Source organism: Rhineura floridana, chromosome 15 (assembly GCF_030035675.1).
Source record: "Rhineura floridana isolate rRhiFlo1 chromosome 15, rRhiFlo1.hap2, whole genome shotgun sequence".
Lineage (NCBI taxonomy): Eukaryota > Metazoa > Chordata > Lepidosauria > Squamata > Rhineuridae > Rhineura > Rhineura floridana.
In genome coordinates, this window is record NC_084494.1 from 24,724,024 (window position 1) to 24,746,882 (window position 22,859).

Below are 22,859 nucleotides of genomic sequence, written 5' to 3' on the forward strand. Positions count from 1 at the left end.
TGAGTTGACAAAGTGTGGCAGTCCTAGAGTGAACACCAAGTGTGGAAGGACAGCTGCTAATTGGCAGAATGTTGTCACTGAACATTGGAGCTTACTGAATGAAAGAGGTGAATGTTCTTTGGGGCTGCAGGAGGATGAGCCCCGCATCCAGTTCTACACACACAAAAACGAACAAATTAAAAAGGAAAACATGGATAGGAAATCAGGGTGAGTTTTTTAATCAGCATAATCAAGGGGATTAGTACTGCATTTTCCAGGAATTTTCCCCTCCTTTAAACAAGGGCATTCCACAATCATACAGACATCCCCAAACAGTGATATTCCTTTTTGGTCCCAAGCACTTTGTCAAGCAAATACCTGGATCCTGCTATGTTTATTAACCTTATATACCAATTTCTGGTGGACAAGAAAATCACATGGAGAAAAAAGCTGGCCTAATGAGAAGTGGGAGCTGTTGGAAGAACAAAAGCTGAGAGTCAGAAACCACAAAACAAAATTGGAACCATCTTTTAAAGGTAGCACCTACTCATTCACTGTTGCTATCTTAGCCCCACTCTGGAATGGCACTGCAGGGCAGCTGTTTTCTGCTTCCGCCACCCACAAGTCCCCTGCTCTCCCCACAACACAGCCAAAGATGGGGATGGCTGTATTTAACCCCCCCATTCTGTTTCTCTTCTTGCAGCCCCTTTCTTCCACTCCATTCATTCTTAAAGTTTACAATTGCTCCCCGCCAATACAGCGTGATGGAGAACAGGGGGTGCAGCAACATTAATTTTCTCTTTGGGCAGCAAAATAGTGCAAGCCAGCCTTGGGGAGAGCCTTGCTAAATATGGAATGTCCTTCACAACAAGTAAGGGAAAGAAAAACTACTGTGCCAGGGGGCTGATTGATCTTCAGGGTCTTTTTGCGGAACCTTCTTCTTCCACTGAGTTCTGCATCATGGAAGTGAGTCACCACTTGTTATTTATCGTCTTCTGGATCCAAGGCACAATGCAGCACACTTTGGCGTACACACCTGGATTCCCTGTCTGTGCACACACGAATGTTCCCCAAGAAACCACGCCTTCGAGTTGCCCGCCGCAGATGAGTGGGCCCCCAGAGTCACCCTACAGGGAGAAGCAGCAGAAATTATCATTGGATGCACATATCTATCTTGTGTGTTCTTCTACTTTATGCTCATTAAGCTCAATTAAATGGCCTACTTTCTTTTGTGGAATAAACCTACTTGATTTTGTTATGTTCACTAGGAGAGGTCCATAGCTCAGTGCCAGAGTACAGAACTGGGTGGTGGAGGTTCCAAGTTCAGTCTCCAGGTTTCTGAAGGCCTGTCTGCTAGTGAATATAGATGAGTAGTCTTCAACCTTTTCATATCTAGCCTGAATTAACATTTGGGGACCCATTTCCTGATGTTCATATTTGTATGATGATAGTGCCACTGTTGCAATCCACCTTAGGTCAAGGGCTACAACCTAACAGTAAGATGCAACCAACCCGTTGAAAGCCAATAGTGTAGCACAGCAGTGGGCAACCTGTGGTCTGGACTCCAACTCCTATCAACCTCATTCACCTCACCATAACCAATGGCCAGGGTTGATGAGAGGTCCAACAAAATTTGGAGGGTCACAGGTTCCTCATCTCTAGTGTAGATTATACTGAGTCAGGTGGATCAATGGTCTGGCTCATTATAATACATTTATATCCTGCCTTCTTCCATGATAGAATTCAAGGTGGTATTTGTAGGACTTCCAAGCAGCCTCTCATCCAGGCACAAACCAGTCCTTAATCTGATAAGCTTCAGCAACATTGCTGTATCATGTGCCTTCTAATCACCTTCTGGGAATTATCGTAAACTAAATGTTCATATAGTGCTTTAAAGTTTTCATTTTCCAGCAATCCTTACAACAACCAAAGTAGATCCCCAAACATCTGGTGGCAATCAAAGAAACAAAATGAGAAAATATCTCAAGGTGCAGAGCAAATTATGCATTCCTACATCTGTCCTATTTTCTAGTAGTCCTTGAAATCTCCATAGCTTGGCCTTCCTTTTCCCCTAACAACCAGGATGCGGTTTCCCAGTGGTGGATTCATCTGATATGAGGTAGTGCTTAGAAGTTATTTTCTGCAAATAATACTACACAATAAGTGTCAGTGGGTGTTAAAGAATCCTCTCCCCAAATGGCAAATGCAGAATATGAAAACTTTGCAAAGAGGCTTAGGCATGTCTCTTACTGTGCAGGAACTGATGTCCAAGCACTCATTAAGAATTCACTGCACAGTTAACGTACACAGTACAATGGTATACATGTCCACTTCAGAAGTAAATAACTTTGTGTTTAATGGGGCTTACTCCTAGGTAAGTAGGTAGCCAGCCTAGGGTTTGGTTTAGCATTGGCAGGTAAACATGAGATTGCCGGGGGGGGGGGAGAGAAGCAGCAATGACTGTACTTTATATAATTTTGTGTTGTGCCATGTTCCACAGGGCAGCAATATTGTATTATGCTAAGCCCTTCAGGGCAGCCATTTTGTGATGGGAACCCTCAGCATCTTCTCAACATTTGAAATGTTCTCCCTGGTCCGAAAAGATTGGCGGCCCCTGATCTATTTATTTATTTGCAACAATTTAAATATATAATCTATATTAAACTATAAAATTATACAAGAACAAAAATAGAACAATATGCAGATCAGAGCACACGGAATCTCCAGGTAGGGCTGGGAGAGAACCTTGCCTGAAACCCTAGAGAGCTGCTGCCAGTCAGTGCAGACAATACTGAGCTAGATGGATCAATGGTGTGACTCAGTGTAAGGCAAGTTCCTATGTTCCATTAAACATTTTACTAAATAAATTTATTATTATTATTATTAAACAATAATAAAGATTTTATATGAAATACATATTTATTTATCATCATTGTTACAATGTTATTATATTATAATATAATACTATTATTATTATTTCTGGGTAAAATGCATAAAAATGTATATTTTAGGGTATGTATACAAAATATATATTTTTAAAGTATAGATTGATGCTGAAATGGGAGGGAACAGATGTATAAATGAACACATGCAAAACCAGAAATAGGCTGATTGGAATGAGAAATAGACTGACCGGTCCATCCCCATGACCTTAACCCTTTCTTAACCTCTCAGAAGGTGATCAAATCGCTCTGCATGGACCTAAGGTGGCCATCAACCCTCCTCTCACCTGGCAGGAGTCGGTGCCTCCTTGTGGTACTCCAGCACACACCATATTCGGTGAAATAGCACCACGATATATTCGATTGCACTGCTCTGTTGAGACAATGTTGACATTGGCACACTGTAGCTGTGCAGGGACCCAAGCTGCAAGACATATGTAAAATACCAAGAGGGAAAAAAACCGAACAACAGAAAATGTTAGGATGCTTCAGGAATTCCACCTTCACCATTTCCTGAAAGAAATTGCCTGATCTGCGCATCTAATGTGCAAATTAGTCTCACTGTCAGTTAGTCTAATTGTCAATCATGTTATTTAAAAATGTGGGTTTTGTACTTTTTTAGTTGATTCATTTACAATATTTTGAGCAGCTCTAGACTGGTGCTTTATTGGGGGTGCATTCTGCAACATGTCTTTGACACAATCATAGTGCATTACTGGTGGATTTACTTTGCTTTGCTTTGTTCTAACGCTACATTATTGCTATCTGGTGGGGCTATAGCACAACAAAAGTAGGACAAAAAATAAACTAGAACATTTGTGGTATGAAAAGTTACAGGATTTCAACAAGACATTATGGGATTATGCACTGAGTGGAAGTGAGGCAGGGTGACCTCCCCAAAAGGTTTGCAAGTGCACGCAGTATTGAAAGCAGGATCTTGTGTGCTTGCCTCAATAGCATGGAGAGCAAAAATCATCAGGAATGTGCAATAAAAATAATGTCTGAAGGGGTCTTTTATTTCCTGATGTTTAGAGGTTATTTTGTTTAGCTGATGACTATGCTTTACAATGTTGTTAAATAAATAATACACAAACAGAATGTGGATTTTTCTGTCTATTTTTGCAGCTGATTTTTATGTGCAAAGTTTATTTTGATGCTAAAGAGGATGCACTGTTTAGTTGTGAATTGCATCTTATAGAATGAGGAAATCTTGTTTTTTTAAAATTAAGATGTTAAATTAAGTTTAACCTGTGTTGTAGACTGCTTAGATATTTGTTTAAATACAAGCAGTATATAAATTGTCCAAATAAATAATAAATAAAAATAAACCAGAACTTAGGGCCCCTCCAGTCCAGAGGTATACTCTTGCACTATAGCACAACAAAAGCAGGATAAAAAAACAAAAAATAAAACCTGGAATGTGGTATGAAAAGTTACAGGATTTCAGCAGGATGTTATGGGGCACTGGAAACAAAAAAGTATGTCTTCCTAAACATTTTTATAGGAACAAACAGTATTGAAAGTGGGATTGCATGTAACCACCTGATACTATGAGCACAAATCATCATGAGTGCAGAATTAAATTATATTTCTGGAGGGGCCCTTAGCTACTCGCCAGATTCTGCCTTTCTCCAAAGGTTGCAGAGCAATTCTCAGCAATTCAATATTTTGAATGGATCAAAGTATGCATTTAAGCCCCCACTTTGACAGAAAATACATTTTCAAATCCCTATTTTGACAGGTTTGTGTGATTTCAGAATCTTGGTCAGCTGCTTAAAAATTTGGAGTAAAACCCGGAGTGGATTCCACTGCCCCACTGACATGGAGCCACCAGCTGCCACTGCATGCTTCCCAAGTTCGGTCTTCAGCATCTCCAGGTAGAGCTGGGAATGTCCACTGCCTAAAACCCTGGAAAGCTATTGTCAGTCAGTGTGGACCAAGTGTGAGGAACCTTGGCCCTCCCGATGCTGCTGAACTACAACTCTCACCAACCCTGGCCATTGGCCATGTTTTCTGGGGCAGACTGGAGGCATCATTCAGCAACATGGAGGGCCAAAGGTTCCCCACACCTGGTGAAGACAATATGGCCTGATTCAGTAACAGGCAGCTTCCTATGTTCCCTATGGCCCTACATTCTTGAAGGAAGGGCGGGGTTAACAAAACTGATGGCATAAGAGCCCTGTCTTCTTTTGCATCTGGCCACCCTGAGCACAATCAATTTTTTGTTGTTAACATTCCACACAGTTTCCAGCATCGCTTCATAATACACCAAACAACTGATAGGCAAAGGGCTATCTCAGGAAGGAGGAACCTTTTCCAGTGTGAGGGCCACTTTCCCTTGGGGGGAACCTTCTGGGGGTCACATATCAATGGTGGGCAGGGCCAGAGGCAAAAAGTAGATAGAGCGATGCATGCAGACCATTTTTTAAAGGAGTTGTTACTGGATGCATTTTATCATTCAGATGGCTTGCACTTGGAAACCTCTCTACCATGTACAAGCCCTGACATATGGATTGAGGTGAAAGTGGTTCAAACTTTTAAAATGGGGGGGGGGAGTGGATACAGCCTTCCAAAAGCATTTGCATAAGTTACTAACCTAGCAAAATTCTTAGTAGTCTGCCCGCCCACCAGTGAATACATGGATTAAAAAGCAAATTTAAATTAGAAACTGCTGCATATCATCCACAGTCTGCTGTAGCAGAATTCTTACAAAAAAGAAGAAGAAAGAACAAAGATGCAGAAAACCAGACATCACAGTGTACAGGGAGAGAGATTTTGTTAAGAAGTTTTTCAGAATGACTGGTGTTTTGCAAGAACTTGATCTACTGTTTCTGTTCAATGTCACTAACAGCTGGTATAGCACAGTGGGGAGGAGAGCCTGGCTGGGAGTCCAGAGTCTGTGAGTTCAAATTCCTGCTCATGTCTCCTGGGCGTAAAGGGCCAGCTAAAGATCACCCCCACATTGAGTGGCTCAGGGATTATGTGCCCTGCCACCTGTGCAGCCGTGGGCAAGCTGCATAGTCCCAATGAGCCCAGTTGCCCCCCAGCTGGCAGTTGCGGACAAAGAAGAGGCTGGCTTGTGCAGTTGTGGCAAGCTGAGCAGGCCCTAGCCAGCTGGGGAGGGCTAGCCTCAAAGGGAGGCAATGGTAAACCCCCTCTGAATACCGCTTACCATAAAAACCTTATTCATAGGGTCACCATAAGTCGGGATTGACTTGAAGGCAGTCCATTCCCATTTTCCAAAATGTCATACCTCTAGTTGATGTGTCAGTGGCTTCCAATCTGAATGTGTGTTTTTGGTTCACTGATTAAATTTTACACTTCCATTTGTGTCCACTGGGTGTCCACAAGCTAGGACCGGGTGTCTATTTGGACACACAACTCTTACTTTAAAAATGCCTTGAATGCATATGACACTTACCCTTGTCCAGTAAGCTGCATTCCAGCCAGACAAAAGTCAGAGGTTTACACACACACAAGTCCACATCTCTCCATCTTCAGTTCAGGCAAGCAAGAGCTATTCCACAGTTTACAGACTCATTCCAGCCAGGCAAAAGCACTTGAGGGCCGTTGAGGGGCATAGTCTGGGGAGAGTCCTATGGGACAGATGGAGGGGACTGAAGGGCTGAGCTTTTCCACTCTTGCCCTATCTGATCCACTCCTGCTAGAGCAGGGGTGGGGAACCTTTTTCAGCTGGAGGGCCACATTCCCTTCTGGGCAACCTTCCACATGCCAGTTTTGGTTTGGGCCAGAGGAAAACGTGGGCGGAGCAATTAAAATAAATGTCCCCTTTGTACAGCAGGCTGATTGCTACATACACTCACACACCCTTCTTTATCCTCCATCCAGGGAAGCCAGAGGCACTATCAGGGCTCAAGGGCCCATTCCAACCAGGCAGAAACACTCACAGAGGGTGTGAAGGGCCAGTAGGGGTGCGTAGCTGGGAAGGGAGTATGGCCTGGGGAGAATCTCGTGGGTCAGATACTGAGGCTTAAGAGGGCCACATTTGGCCCCTGCAGTCTGAGCTTCCCCTCCCCTGTTCTAAAGTTTGTAACCTCACCTAGAGGAGATTTGATGGTGCCCCAGCCCGAGACAGTGCATGGCTTCCCCTCATTAGGGCATCTGTTAGGCAGCTGAACAGTCCTCACGGATTCGGAGAGTTTGGCACAGGGGCTAAGCCGGAGAAGCATGTAATCCTTGTCGTTTTTCCTCCTATTGTAGCCTGGGTGTACTTTAACTTCAGCAATACTCAAGCACTGTTCTCCCTGTTCAACCCTCTTCAAGTTGTGCTTTCCTAGGCACACTTTCATTCTGTATGAAAGGCAGAAATGAAACAGAGTAAAAACAAAGAGCAGTGGAAGGTAGGATTGACTGAAGAATTTGAGCTTCCTGGATGCTGATTACAGATAGGGATGGAGGAGAAATTAGAATCAGTTCACGTTTAACTCTACCGAATTCACAGTTCCTGAAACAATGCGTGAAACGAAACAAAACCATCCTTCAGAATTCTCACTTCTCCAAATTTCGCAAATGCAGTTCTCCAGCCGATTAGTTTGTACACAAATGCATTTGTTAATGAAAAAAGAGAATTGCTTTGCAAAAAGGTGTACATTAGGCAAACTTGCAAACAGATTGCAAACAAAATGTATTTATTAAGAGAAGCTTGCACTAAAACACGGATGAATTTTCCACTAGAAATTTCCCCCCCAGAAAAATCACCAATTTCTGCAGAAATGCGGAGAACTGAATTTAAGATTGGAAAAATGAGAAAGGGAAAGAACCAGAACTGACAGTTCCATCCCACCCTACAGATTGATCCAATATCTCTCTCTCAGTCTAATGTGTTGAATGCATTTTAGCTAACCGTTGGATTTCCTCCTTCTCTGAATGCTGAGACACAATTCTTGGCTCAAAAAATGTATAAAGATCAGTATTGAAAAAAACCAGTTGGAATGAACAAAGTTCACAGAACTAGTTCAATTTTTAAAAATATATACCTGAAAGTAGTTCTCATAATTGCCAGGTGAACTAAAGGCAAATTAAGTTCATTTTGGGTTAGAACTTTGAACGATTTCTAGATCATCTTCACGTTCATCCCCTCCCCTCCCTTTTCACGAAGGAGGAAGAAACTGCTTTTCTTAATTTATAGCAGAATTAATATCAGGGACAGGGAATCTTTTTGGCTCCAGGAGCCAGATCTTTATTTGGCCCTGCCCCATGGATCAACTTTGACAGGTGAGTGGGGCAACTCATCTGTCAATCATGTGGTATCACTATGACATCATGGGATTGACAGGTGGGTTGTCCCACCCATCTGTCAAACTCTCATGCATGGAGTTCCCAAGCTTGGAATTTCTCTCCCATCCCTAGACTTGAGACCTAGCAACTCTATGGCACAGTGAGTCACAAGCCACTGCAGGCTGCCTGCAGGCTGTTCCATTGCAGGCCGCTCAATTCTGCAACCCCAGAAATTTCCAAACTATTTCCAGTGGCAGTCCCAAGTAGAGCACATTGCAGTAATCAATACTCGTATAGGATGAAATCTTAACTAAATGTTCTGTTAGCCCTGACCTGAGTGATTTCAATGGGACTTTGTTGCAGCTCACTTTTGTTGAGGTCACACTGCCAGACCACAGGGCAAAGACTATCACTTGTCCCAGAAGAAATATTCCTTTTCCTTCCCTGCCATTGTGCCTTACTAGTGCTTTCACTTACCCTAGTTTGGGTTTGCAGTGTGCTGCTGAAAGCACCCAACACGGATGCACTAAGCTTCCTCCACAATAATTTCTCCAGTTTCCTCTGTGTCCAGATACAATGGCTGCCTGGTAGGCTCTGGAGTTATATGGGCAAGCATAGCCTCCAATGATTCGGTCACCTATGCCTTCCTGGGCAAAACCTGCAAAAACAACAACAACGAAAACAGAAGAAAACATTTGCATCATACCACTTCCTGGAAATCTGCCAGTCCTGAAAAATGGTCTCTGTTAAAAAAAAAAAAATCTAAAGCAGGCAAGGGTTGCCCCAGTGGTGAAGCTAGGCAATTTTACATCCTAGAGCTAGACTTAATGTTAGGGATGTGGGATGAATTTGATACAGTGTGCATTTGAAGCCGAATCTATCAGACTGGCACTTTCCAAAGCAATATGAGAACCACAAGATAGCCATCCTTCAAAATTACACTTATTTGAATTTTGTAATGCAGTTTGCCAACCAATGTTTATGAAATGCATATATTAGTGGAACGTGTGCACAAAAATGAAGATAAAAAAGTGAAAATATACAAAAATAAATTATATGATGAGAAAATGTGAATGTTTGTCAAAACTATCTACAAAAATGTGTTTATTAGAAGAAATTCACACTAAAATACTGGAGAATTTTCATGAGAATTTTTTTTAAAAAAATCTCAAACTACTGCAGGAATGTGGAGAGCTGAATTTAAGTTTGAAAAAATAAGAAACTGAGAGAATTGAGGTTGACAGATCATTCCATCCCTACTTAATGGTCTTATGGGGAGGAGAGCCTGGCTGGGAGTCCAGAGTCTGTGAGTTCAAATCCCTGCTCATGTCTCCTGGGTATAACTGGGCATAAAGGGCCAGCTAAAGATCACCCCCACAGTGAGTGGCTCAGGGGTTACGTGCCCTTCCACCTGTGCAGCCGTGGGTAAGCTGCATAGTCCCAAGGAGTCCAGTTGCCCCCCAGCTGGCAGTTGCGGACAAGGAAGGGGCTGGCTTGTGCAGCTGTGGCAAGCTGATCAGGCCCTAGCCAGCTGGGGAGGACTAGCCTCAGAGGGAGGCAATGGTAAACCCGCTCTGAAGACCACTTACTGTGAAAACCCTATACATAGGGTTGCCATAAGTTGGGATTGACCTGAAGGCAGTCCATTTCCATTTCCAGGGGCATCCCTTTAGATGGCCATCTGTTGCTTTAGAGCCCCTCCAGACATCCTTTTTATTGCACATTTATGATGATTTGTACTAATCAGGAGTATAGTTGTCTGGGGTCACGGGAGGTTACATACCTCTTACTTTTCAGGGAGCAGGGTCCCAGCCAGGTCCCAATATATGAGCCAATCATCATGAAAGGGGAGTGTGTTAGAAGAGTCCTTGTCCTTTTGTGCTCATTGAAGCCAATCAGAGTGAAAAGGGATGAGTCAGCCACTGAGAAAACTCTTCTTAGTAGCTAACACACAGCCTCCCCTTTCATGCTGATTGGCTGTTAGGCTGCAGTGGAGTGTCGACTCAGAGATGATTCAGAGAGCAAGGGAGATGAGGGAAAGTGGAAAAGGAGATGTGGCTGTGAGAGGGCATGACTATGACTATCATGAAGGGACCCTGCACTTCTGCATCTGCCAGTACACTACTGATACTCATGATCCTATTGGAACAGTCATATACAATCTCACTTTCAATGCTATATTTTTGCCTGCAAAACTTGTGCAGAATCTATCCTGCTTCATTTCCAGTTAGTGTATATCCTGTAACTTCCTGCTGAAATCTTTTTACTTTTCCTACCACAAATGTTCCAGGGGTGGTGGTGGTTGTCCCACTTTTGTTGCGCTACAGCCCCTCCGGGCAGCAATAATGTGGTACCATTAGGGAGGCATCACAGAACAACTCATAAAAGCAGAATAAATGCCCTGTTATTGTGTCAGGAGCATGTCGCTAAATACACCCACCATGAGGCATTGGAATTACCCAAAGGGCCAACCTGATCTTAACACCTAAGAGGGTCTGTAGGGAAGGAGGCGGTCTTTTGGATATTTGGGGCCTAAGTCATTTGCTGAACTCAATGGGCTTCTGCGTTCTTATGTTCTTACTGAATGGTGAAGCCAGGTACAGGAAGCTGCCTTCTACTGTCAGACCAGTGGTCTGTCTAGCTCAGTATTGTCTGCACTGATTGGCAGCGGCTCTCCAGGTTGCAGACAAGAGTCTCTCCCAGCCTATCTGGAGATGCCGGGGATTGAACTTGGGATCTTCTGCATGCAAAGCAGATGCTACTACGGAGCCACAGTCCTGGATTTAAATAATAGCCTTATTTGTACTTTGTAGGTGGTAATATGCATTACTTCACATTTCATAATTTGGTAAGCCACACCTGTTGCTTTTTTTGGGGGGGGCTTGTTCATTCTCCTGAATGGGACCCTGGACCTCTGCCCTAAAGTCCTGCTCTGAGAGCACCACAGTACACAGGATAACTTCACATAAGGCAGAACTCAACTATGAAAAGTCCACTCTTTTCTGGGTGCCACTGCCGACCAAACTAGAGCAGGTGTTGACCAAGAAGAGGGCTTTCTCAGTGGTCAACATTACATAAAAACATAAGAAGAGCCTGCTGGATCAGGTCTATGGCCCATCTAGTCCAATACCCTGTTCTCACAGTGGAAGAATACTGCCTCCAGATATGGAAGCAGAGCATAGCCATCATGGCTAGTAGCCATTGATAGCCTTTTCCTCCATGAATTTGTATAATCCTCTTTTAAATCCATCCAGGTTGGTGGCCATCACTGCATCTTGTGGGAGGAAATTCCATAATTTTACTATACGCTATGTGAAGAAGTACTTTCTTTTGTCTGTCCTGAACCTTCCAACATTCAGCTTCATTGGATGTCCATGAGTTCTAGTGTTAGGAGAGAGGGAGAAAAACTTTTCTCTGTCCACTTTCTTTATGCCTTGCATTATTTTATACACTTCTATCATGTCACCTTACTCATCTTTTCTCTAAACTAAAAGGCCCCAGTGGTGATGCCCCATATGTGGAATGGTCTTTCCAAAAAGCAGTAGTATAGTGGCAAATTCAGAAGTGCAGGGTCCCTTCATGTTAATCACAACCGTGCCCCCTCCCTATTTTTTTTCTGTGGGGTTGAGAATGAGATCCTTGATAATACATAGGAACCAGTAAGCATGAAAGAGGAGAGTATTACCTACCAAGAAGAATTTTCTCAGTGACTCACCTCCTTTCACTCTGATTGGCTCCAATCCACAGAAAAGCACAAGGAAGCATGTTAGAAGACTCTTATCAGTGGCTAACACCCTTCCCTTTCATGCGGATTGGCTTGTAGGATGATGGAGACATAGGGACTCTGCTGGGACCCTGCCCCAAAAACGTAAAGGGTCTAAGACCCCCCGAGACACTGCACGACTACACTCCTGCCAGAAAGGCTTGCCTGGTGTCTACAACTGCTAAATTTTAAGCAAGGGGTAAAGACTTAAACATCCAAGCTCTTTAAAAAAGAACTTTTAACAGCTCTTTTAAACTTTGTGGATATACCTTATTTGTATTTCTTTATATTTTTATACTGATGGTTTATTTTATGAACTAGATTTCATGAGAGTTGCCCTGGAAAATTTGGTCAAGATCTCTCCCCCCCCCCTTTTTTTTTCCTTTTTAAATTGTGAAATAATACAATATTGTGATTCCCAGAAATTGGCATCCAGAGGCATGGTGCCTCTGAAAGTGGAGGTGGAACATAGCCATCATGGCTAGTGGATTAAAGTGGATCTAAGTGCTCTGGTGCAACAAACCCAATTTTTAAAAAGGAAGGGAGTTTTTGCAGCAAGGAAAGTCATGAGAAATGCACTAAAAAGTCCAAGGTAATGATTGGTTGACAGAAGTCATAGAATCTCCATGCAACCCAGTTAGGATGAATGCTCAGTAAGGATGGAAGGATCTGCCAATTTCAATTATCTCAGTTTCTCATTTTTCCAGTGTTAAATTCAGTTCTCCACACCTCTGTAGCAATTTGCAAATTTTTATTTTTTTTAAAAAATCCTCATGAAAATTCTTCAGGATTTTAGTACAAATTTTTCCTAATAAACAAATTTTTGTATGCAGTTCTGACTAATGTACAGGTTTTTGCAAGCAAATTCACCTAATATAATGCATTTTAATGCCATTTTAATATATCCATTTTTATGCGCTCTTTCCCCTAATATATTTATTTTTGTAAACATTGTTTGGTTGGCAAACTGCATTGCAAAATTCAAACAAGTGTGAATTTCAAAGGATGGCTGTGTTTTGGTTCTCAGATTGTTTTGGAAAGCGCAAATTTGATACATTCAGTTTTAAATGCAAACTGAATCAAATTTCTCCCCCATCCCTAATACTCAGTCATGACCTCTGGATGTCATATAACCTTTGTTATATGAACCTTTGTTCTTTGTGCAAAGAATGAATGTTCAATAAAACATCATCTGGTTGCAGCCTGGGAACAGACACCAGAAAAATCAGGACTGCTTGTTGGTAAGCAGGGAAGGTTGGACCTCGTTATAGTGCTGTTTGACATCAGGTATCCTTTTAATCACTATCTGATATACAACATGTTTATAATCTTATCTTGTTTATCATTACATCAACCTGTCTGGTAGGTCATTATGACTTCCAGATGAGAAAATGAGAGAGCACGTCAGGACTTTCCAGAGAGTTCCTGTCTGACAACCCAGGTCCATATCCATCACTTGTCAGATCATCTGTGAGGCTGTCCATTTAAAATCCACACAAATCTTTAATGTATAAAAAAGACAGAATTCAAATTGAGTTAAAATGTAGGAAAAGCTTCAACCAGAAGGTAACCCCTCCAGGAGCCCCCAAGACATTTTGCTGCCTGAGGCAAAGTTGGCACCCCTGATGTCAAGTACCAGATTGACTGCTGAATTTTCAGCTGACTGACCTGGCATCCAGTTCTTACTTCAACACTGAAATAGCAGAGGGCCTCAAGGTTGTTCCCAATTGCCATGTTATTTTCCTAAAAATATGTTGGACGTAGCATCGTGGGGGGGGGAGGGAGTGGCAGCCCCCACTGGCGGCTTCAACCAGAAGGGAAACACCTTAGTCCCCCTCATACATTTTGCTGACAAGATGGCACCTCCTCACTGTCATGTACCAGACTGACTATTGAATCTTCAACTGGCAGATGAGTCTTACTCCAATGCTGAGATAACAGGGGTTTTTTTAGGTTGCCTCCAGCTGCCATCTTATTTTCCTCCCAAATGCACTGGATGCAGTAATTCTGGGTGGGGAAAATGGCAGCCCTTCCTCGTGGCCAAAAATAGCAACCACCGGTGGTGGAGGAAAACAGAGAGGCCTGAATCAGCAGCTGCCAAAGGTAAGTCCCTTGAACCTGTTACGAAATGTTGCTATCCCCTGAGAAACTGCCAACTCCAAAGAATTAGGAGGGGCATCTTATGACATTCTAAAAGCCATGTTGGAGGGATATACATTTCAAAAATCAATAAAATCAATAATAACAACACTCCTGAAAAGACACCCATCTGCTTCAACTGTACAGACTCCAGCAGGACCTTCAAGTAGCCTACATGTGCTCAGGATTCCAGCCAAAATGTCTACCATGGAAAGAAAGCCTTTAGTAGCAGGCTGCTTTGGAGGAGATGTCCAGGAGTAAACAGTTGCCCTCTGATACTATCTACTTTATGAATACAAGAACCTAAGAAGAGCCTGCTGGATCAGGCCAATGGTGCATCTAGTCTTGCATCCTGTTCTCACAGTGGTCAACCAGATGCCTATGGGAAACCCACAAGCAGGACCTTAGCACAACATTGTTCTCCCCACTTGTGATTCCCAGCAACTGGTATTCAGAGACATACAGTGGAAGTAGAACAATGAAAGAAGAAAATAAGGGGGGGAACCATGTGTCACCAACTGTTTTTGCTCCCCAGAGTTACTTAGCTCATTTCCTTACCTGCAGAGCTCATCAGAAGCAGCCCAAAGGCCAACAGCTTCATAGTTGCGCTGGCGGATCAAGAGAAGATCAGTCTTCCTAAGAAATTTGCTGCAGGGCAAAAGATTTACAGGGAACAATTGTGATGGATGTCTGTCAGACTGCGTCACTGTCACTGGTCCTCATTCGGGGCCATGGTACACACCCAAATGATGATACTGAACAACATTATCATCTGTAATTGTTTATGTAAAGAATTCTCCAGTAATTATTATTCAGATACATTATCATTAGTTTTTATGCTGAAGCAAGCATCAAGGTAAACACTTCCTGTTCGGTCAAGGACATGTGTGATCCCACAGGGGTGGGGTTGAATGGGAACAAGGACATAATTGCTTGCCTTTGGTAATTAATTCAGTTTTTTTAAGAACATAAGAATATAAGAAGAGCCTGCTGGATCAGGCCAGTGGCCCATCTAGTCCAGCATCCTGTTCTCACAGCGGCCAACCAGGTGCCTGGTTTGTTGTCTATAAGAGCACCAATTATAATCAAATCATAGAAATGAAGAAGAAAAACAATAATCTATCTATCTATCTATCTATCTATCTATCTATCTATCTATCTATCTATCTATCTATCTATCTATCTATCTATCTATCTATCTATCTATCTATCTATCTATCTATCCACACAGTATACATAAAAATTGTTAGCTACTTGAAGAGCCCTTTGGGAGCTGAAGAGGAAGATATAAATGTATGAAATAAGTAGCAAACATGAGAACAAAACTTTAAGCCACTTTGAAAAAGAGATATGTCGTTCCTTAGAGCAGTACATTATTGTATCCCATGGGATATTTAAACTAAGTTCCACTCAGAGCAGACACACTGAAATGAGTAGACCTAACTTAAAGTGCAATCCTATACATTTCTACTCAGAAGTAATTCTTATTGAGCTCAGTGGGACTTACTCCCAGATAAGTGTGTATAGTATTGCAACCTTAGTCATATAGATTAATTCCAATGGATCTACTCTGAGTAGGACTAGCATTGAATACAATCCCATAACTCCGAGGCACCATCTGTACTACACATTTAAAGCAATATCATACTATTTTAAACAGTCATGGCTTTCCCCAAAGAATCCTGGGAAATGTAGTTCGGGTGCTGGGAGTTGTTAGGAAAGCCCCATTCCATGTACAGAACTACAATTCTTAGAGTTGCCTGGGAAGAGGCATGTACTGTTAACCCACTCTGAGAATTGTAGCTGTGTGAGGAGAATTGGGGGGCCTGCAAACAACTCTCAGCACTCTTAACAAACTAAAATTTCCAGGATTCTTTGGGGGAAGCTTTGTTTATCCACCTTAGGCTGTCTAATTGCATTCCTCTCTGTCTTTTTATCTACATTGAATTTTTTTAGTATATTAAGAAGTTCTTTTATTTTATTTTTATTTTAGTCATGTTTTAATGTATATGGAGTAAAATCATGGCAGTTCTTCTGCTCAAGGTTGTGTCCAACATCATCTGGAAGATCAAATATTGCCCACCTCTGGGTTAAAGTATTGGACTACAGCAGGTATGGGAAACCTGTGGCCCTCTGGATGAGGAGTGGGGAACCTTTGGCCCTCCAGGTGTTGCTGAACTACAACTCCCATCAGCCCCAGCAAGCCTGGTCAATGGCCAGGGATGATCAGAATTGTAGTTTGGTAACAGCTGGAGGACAAAGGTTCCCCACTTGTGCTCTAGATAATTGGTCTTCAACTGGTGGATCAGGACCCACTATGGAATTGCAGACTAATCTAAGATGGGCCACAGCAGCTGTACTGGATTGTATCTAATGCTAGTCCTGTTCAAAGTAGCTTTTAACTCAGAGTTGAAATTAATGGTCATCATTAACTGAGTATTAATTTCAATTAACAATAATCGTGCCTTGGATAAACCTCATTTACTATGATAGTGCCACTGCTTAGGTCTATGAATTTCACTTGGCCTTCTCTGAGTAACACATAGTTGACTATAACCCACCACCACCATACAAATATATGATAAAAAAATGTGAAGTGGGCCCCCAAATGCATTTTGGGCTATTCTGTTCTAGATGTTGTTGGACTACAACTCATGCTCACAGAGACTGATGGGAGTTGGAGTCCAACAGCATCTGAAGGGCAACAGGATCCCTGTCTGTGGATAAAGGAAATCCCAGGTTTCAACCAACAGATATGTTGTGTCTGAGTCCTGACAGCCTGGAGGGTGCATGGAGACAAATACACACCAGCATTGGTGCCACTTTTTTTTTTCCTGGAAGGGCTATTGTATGCTTATATGGTAATAAGAAATTCAATACTTGGATCATTTCCAACCATACAATTTCCATTCTAGGAAATGCTTCATCTGTTGAATTTATGCCTATTTCAAAAGTTCTGCCATGGAAAAAAGATAGCAAGTTTGCTGTGAGCTCTGCTGCTTTGACAAGGGCACCCATAGTCTCCACAGTCTTTAGGGTCTCCAGAACAAGAGTGGAAGTATTAACCTTGTGTGATGTGGCTCCAAAAAAGGCGAATGCTATTTTAGATTGCATTAACAGAAGTATAGTTTCCAAATCACATGAAGTACTAGTTTCCCACTATTCGGCACTGGTTAGGCCTCTTCTTGAGTACTGCATCCAGTTCTGGACACAACACATGATCAGGGTACTGGAAACAAAGCCCTATGAGGAGACACTAAAACAGAGAAGACTTAGGGAAGATATGATAGCACTCTTCAAGTGCCTGAAAGGTTGTCACAGAGGAGGGCTAGGATCCCCTCTCAATCATCCCAGAGTGCAGGGCAAGGAATAATGGGCTCAAGTTACAGGAAGTGAGATTTTGGCTGAACATCGGGAAAAACCTCTTAACTATTAGAGCAGGACAACAATGCAACCAATTGCCTAGGGACGTGGTGGGCTCTCCAACACTGGAGGCCTGGTGGGTATGCTTTAAATTGGATTTCTGCATTGAGCAGGGGGTTGGACTTGATGGCCTTATAGACCCCTTCCAACTCTACTATTCCAAATGATTGAACTGTGGATTGTGTCTAGTGCCAGTCCTGCTCAGTGTAGACCTATTGAAATTAATGGACACAGCTAACTTAGGTCTATTAGGAATTAGACAACTTGTTATCTGGGGTCCACAAATACAGTTGCCAGTGGTGACCATACATTTAATTCTAGTGAACAGCAGGGAAAGCCTAATATACTCAACCATGGGAGTAATAGCTGGGAATATTGCATTATTTAAGAAGCCACCAGCAACACAGGGAGATAGAGACTAGGGGGGCCCTTTTAAAATGGCTGTGTATTGTGCCAGGCTGCAACAACAGTGTCATGGTTTGGAGGGGAGCAGGACTGTACTGAAGTGCCCTGCAAATATTTCAGTCCTGTTCATGGGCCACACATTTTGAGGCCTTTCCCCTCATTTGCAAGGGATGCGTACTTCAACATTCACCTCTTGCCTATGCCAGCAGTGGCCAGGGCAGCTTCTTCCATTTTCTTGTGTTTTTTTTTTTTTAAGAAACTTTTAGATTTTTAAAAACATTCTTGCTACGATTTGTGGCAGCAACACAGCTCAGCTCTCAGAAGGACAATCCTAATTTCCTTCACCTACAAATGACAAGGATGCAGCAGCATCATTCTGAGGCATATCAGAGGCTGGGAATGGCAGCCGCTGCAAAAGGAAGATGGTTCCCATTGAATATAAAGTTTTTAAGATGTTAAAGGTAAAAATGGAAGTTGCTGCATCAGCCACCAAAAGGCGGAATTCAACACTCATCCCTGCCTCGCCCCCCAAAAACAAGGAATTCACACAAACCCCTTTTCTGGGACATTAATTTGCATATTCTGTCTCTCTCTCTCACACACACACACACACACGGGATTGGGGAGAAATTCATTTCAGTCTGCATTTTAATGCAAAATGAAATCATGTTTCGCAAAACAATACGAGAATCAAAATGCAACTATCCTTTGAAATCTCAGAATTTTGTGATGCAGCTCTCCAAATAATGTGTTCCAAAACTATTTTAGGGGAAAGCGTGCATACAAATGCAGAGATCTATGAAAATAACATACAAAAAAAATCATTATTTCAGGCAAGTTTGCATGCAAGGTGGATATTAGCTACAAGTACACACATAAAGGTGTATACAGTAGGGGCCCGCTTTACAGCGCTTTGCTTTACAGCGTTGCGCTAATACAGCGGTTGTCAATTGCAGAAAGGCCCCACTCCTACGGCGCCTGTTCTGCTTTTACGGCGATCTTTGCTCGTTGCGCGCCATTTTCGCATCATTTTTGCGCAACGCGCACCATTATCTTCAATGCGTTCCACTTTACAGCGGTTTTTGCTTTACAGCGGGGGTCCAGAACGTAACCCGCTGTATGAGTGGGGCCCTACTGTATTAGGCAAAAGGTCATTCACAAATGTGCATCTTAGGAGAAAGGTACACTAAAATGCTGACAATTTTCATGAGGATGTTAAATAAAAAATCTCAGACTGATACAGAAATGTGGAGAACTTAATTTATGACTGGTAAAATGGGAAATATAGAGAAACCAAGATGGACAAACTTGCCCATCCCTGGGCAACATGCACACTGGCACAAAAAGGATGCACTTACTTTGCCTCCCCCCCTCCATGGAACAGGAAGCCAAGCCTCACTTGCTTCCAACCCCAAGAAAAATTTATGTGCATTTGTTTTTATTTTGTGTACTGGACCACAGCCTAGGGACAGTTTAATCCCTTTTTCCAAATTCCAAGAAAAGCCTTCCCTCAGCAGTTTTGAAGGGAAGATATCAAAAAATCCCTTACCATAACTGTAAGTGCCCTTGTGACTTTGAGAGGTGGAAATGGTGACCCATGTCCTCCTCTACTGCTTTTTCTATCATGATTTACGCAGAACTGTAATTTAAACTCTCATGATGAAATCCCCAGGACGATCAGATGCATTGTAAATTTCTTTACTCTTTTCCGACCAAAATACTACCACTCTTAGTGTTGCCAAATTTTGCACTGCAGTGAGTAAAACGTATCAGGAATTGATCCTAGCCATCTTGTAAATTTCTTCTTTTCCTTTTGGAATGTTATAATATTGTTTTAGCAATCTTGTCTTATTCCATTTTATCCTATTTTACTGTATTTTATTCTCCTGTATATTTGGATAACTTTCTCTTTTGAGAGTTTTATGCTAGCTATTGACCATAATAAAGAATTGACTCACAACAGACTATAAGAGAAGAGGACATCCGCTCCCCACTCGTCGGCAAACAACTTATTTTTTAAGATGCCTTACTGGCATATATAAGTGGCACATGACAATCAGAGTAGTCTCCCACAGCTGGAACACAACCCTGTGATATGCAAGGGGAAATATGATTCTAGATTTTGAATGAGGGGATACTTTTTTTACATGTCTATTTCAAAGAGAATCAAGATGAATTCATGGCTCAGAGAGGTACAGAGAGAGGCAATTTCTCAGGAATAGTCACATTCAAGATTTTGAAATTTAAAGTTTGGATTTCAGAATTTGACATTTTTAGTTTCACATTCTAACAGAACAACCCAATACACATCTACCCACAAACAGGTTCCATTCAATTCAATAGGGCCTATTCCAAGGTATTGCATTGCAATCTAAGTACATGTTCCTATTTTGGAGTAGGTTTGAACAGACAGAGGGAGAGAGACTGTTCCTATTTTTGTAGCGAGGCTTGAGCCCCAACAACAACAAAACAACCAAATTTCACCCAAATTCCCAATATTCTGATATTCATATGGAAATTCACACATTTTGAAATCTCATAGGGATACTTCAGTCATTTGAGTGTACTTTACTTGATTAGTACTTTACTAATCTGAAACCCGTGGTGCATAGGATTCTCAAGTATCATATGCATTGCAAAATCTGAACTTCAAATTTGGAAAAAAATCATCAGAATTCCAACTTTTGCGCAATTTTACTTCAGCTCTTAGAATCCAGCTATTCATCTTGAACACATTGCCTTAGCCTGCAGGTCTCTCCTGGTCTATAATCCAACCAATTTAGAAGTCTATGCATTAAGCGGTATATAACAACAACAACAACAATAATGAAGGATTTTTAAAACAAACAACCACAGGAATTTTTACAAAAATTATTTGTCACAGCCTTCCCACATCCCATGAAACAGGAATCAAGCATGACTCTTGATCTCTCCTAAGGTTCTATTGGCAAGTTTGTAAGAGAAACAGCACAAAGATGTACAGGTGTGGCAGACTCATTTGCAGCTTGGCTCATGGATGTGGTGGCAGCTGGATGATGGATGGACATCATATTTATTTATTTAAGCAAATTTCTGTTAGCCTGCTTCCCCGTCTAATAAATCCCCAGAGCCAGATAAAAAAATGTTATTTTATTTCTAAATAACTGATGCGTGCACACACACATGCACAAAATAACTAAAAAACAGCTAAGATAAGACTTACCTGCTGATTAATAACTACAGCTTCTTGCCCCCTGGATCAGCTTCCAAACATAACCCTAAGTGTAAATCTGTATATAGCCTTACCTGCCGTACCTGATGCTGTGGGTGGAAGAAGCTTTAACAGTGATGCCTGGAGGAGAGCAGGTGAGTAACTAAGTGGAGAGGTTAACATTTAAATGCCAGGGGAGCAGGATGGCCTTAATGGATTCCCTGTCTGATGCATCACTGCTTCTGAGGCTCTTGCTGTGACTCAAAGCCGTGGCTATATATCTTCTGATCTCTACTCCAACAAGGAAACCCACATTAGGTGTTGCATGGGCCAACTTGCTGATGGGTCCACCCTCCACCTCTTCACACGATTGTTCTTGCAGCTTTGCCAAGGGGCATTTGCAGGCAGGGGTCATCCTGGGGCATAATAGGGACTATGTAAAAAGCATGCACAAGAGAAGTGCGGAACCTCCAATGTACTTCTTCCAGGGAGGGGTGGCGGAGGAGGGGGAAATCTGAATGTCACTCTTTGCATGCACAGAAAAGATCAGCAGTTGGGAAACCTGAAAGGCAGGCTCTCCTTCACTTCCAAAGGAAAATCCAGATCTCTTGTGTGTCCATCAGTGTCACATATACAATCCAGCCTTGTTGGAAGTTTCTGTTATACATATCCATTTATCATTTCCTGCATTGGCTCAGAGCAGGGCTTCAAGAGAGAATTGGAGTTGTATCAATGGTCCCTTGTTGCTGTCCCTGTAACAACAGTTTAATCAGCAGCAATTAGCAGGTGACAGTGTTGAGGAGCTTCATGTCATGACAATAAGATTCACAAGCTGATCTCTGCATGTCAAATTTCTGTTAAAAGCAGGCATGGGGGGACCTGTGGCCTTCCAGATGCTGTTGGACATTATTGCTGACTGTTAGCCATGCTGGCAAGAGTTGGAGTCCAACGACATCTGGAGGAAGGCCAGTGGGTTGTGTTCAATGAAGTCCTGCTCAGAGTAAACGCATTGAAATAAATGAACCTAAGTTAGTCAGGTCTGTTAACTTCAGTGGGTCTACTCTGAGTAGGACTAGCATGTAATGCCACCCATAGGTTCCCTATCCATGTGTTTAGAAGGTCAGACTAGTCCCCCCCCGGTGCTATTTTTTATTTTGCAATCTTACTACGGATTTATATTGATTAAGGAAAACAAAGAACTCGAGAACTGAAGAGGGGCTTGGTGTAGATATAGAGAATTGTGGCACTGCAAGGATCAACACATTTATTATGGCATAAGCTTTATAGACCAGAGTCCACTTCATAAGATGCATCATGTGCGAGCCTAAATTGGCAAGCATATATGCACATGATATTCTCAGCTACTCTGCAAACAACAGTTCCCAGGAATTTCTGGGAGAACGTAGGAACATAAGAAGAGCCCTGATGGATCAGACCAAAGGTCTATCTAGTCCAGCATCCTGCTTTCTGTAGTGAAGGTAATAGCCCTTTCCCATTGTTGCTCCTCCCCCACTCCAGCAACTGGTAATTCAGAGGCACACTGCATGTGGCCACCATAACTTGTTGCCATTGATAATACTCATCTTCTATGGTTTTGTCTAATCCCCTTTGAAAGCTATCACCACATCTTATGACAGACAATTCCGCAGTTCTATAAATTAATTGCACACTGTGTGAAGGACTTCTTTTTGTCTATCATTGATCTTGTGCCAGTCAGTTTAATTGGATGACCCCATCCAATTCCCAAGTCTAGCAGAGATTTGCAGTTGGGAGTTTGGGG

At 42.3% G+C, this 22,859-nt stretch overlaps 1 protein-coding gene across 3 annotated transcripts; it reads right to left on the bottom strand.

Annotated features, from left to right (window-relative positions):
* Positions 1-202: 202 nt before the first annotated feature.
* On the bottom strand, positions 203-21,332 carry LOC133370472 (kallikrein-14-like). 3 transcript variants are annotated; one of them, XM_061596853.1, is made up of 6 exons: positions 21,184-21,332; positions 14,620-14,709; positions 8,637-8,817; positions 6,982-7,232; positions 3,209-3,345; positions 203-1,106 (listed from the first exon to the last, which is right to left on the bottom strand). In XM_061596853.1, the coding sequence occupies exons 2-6, from the start codon at positions 14,660-14,662 to the stop codon at positions 951-953; spliced, it is 768 nt and encodes a 255-aa protein (XP_061452837.1). In that variant the 5' UTR covers positions 14,663-14,709; positions 21,184-21,332; the 3' UTR covers positions 203-950. The 3 variants fall into 3 exon arrangements, with proteins under 3 accessions (XP_061452837.1, XP_061452835.1, XP_061452836.1); XM_061596851.1 differs by having other exon boundaries at positions 21,175-21,332; XM_061596852.1 differs by lacking the exon at positions 21,184-21,332 and adding an exon at positions 21,092-21,167.
* Positions 21,333-22,859: the final 1,527 nt, after the last annotated feature.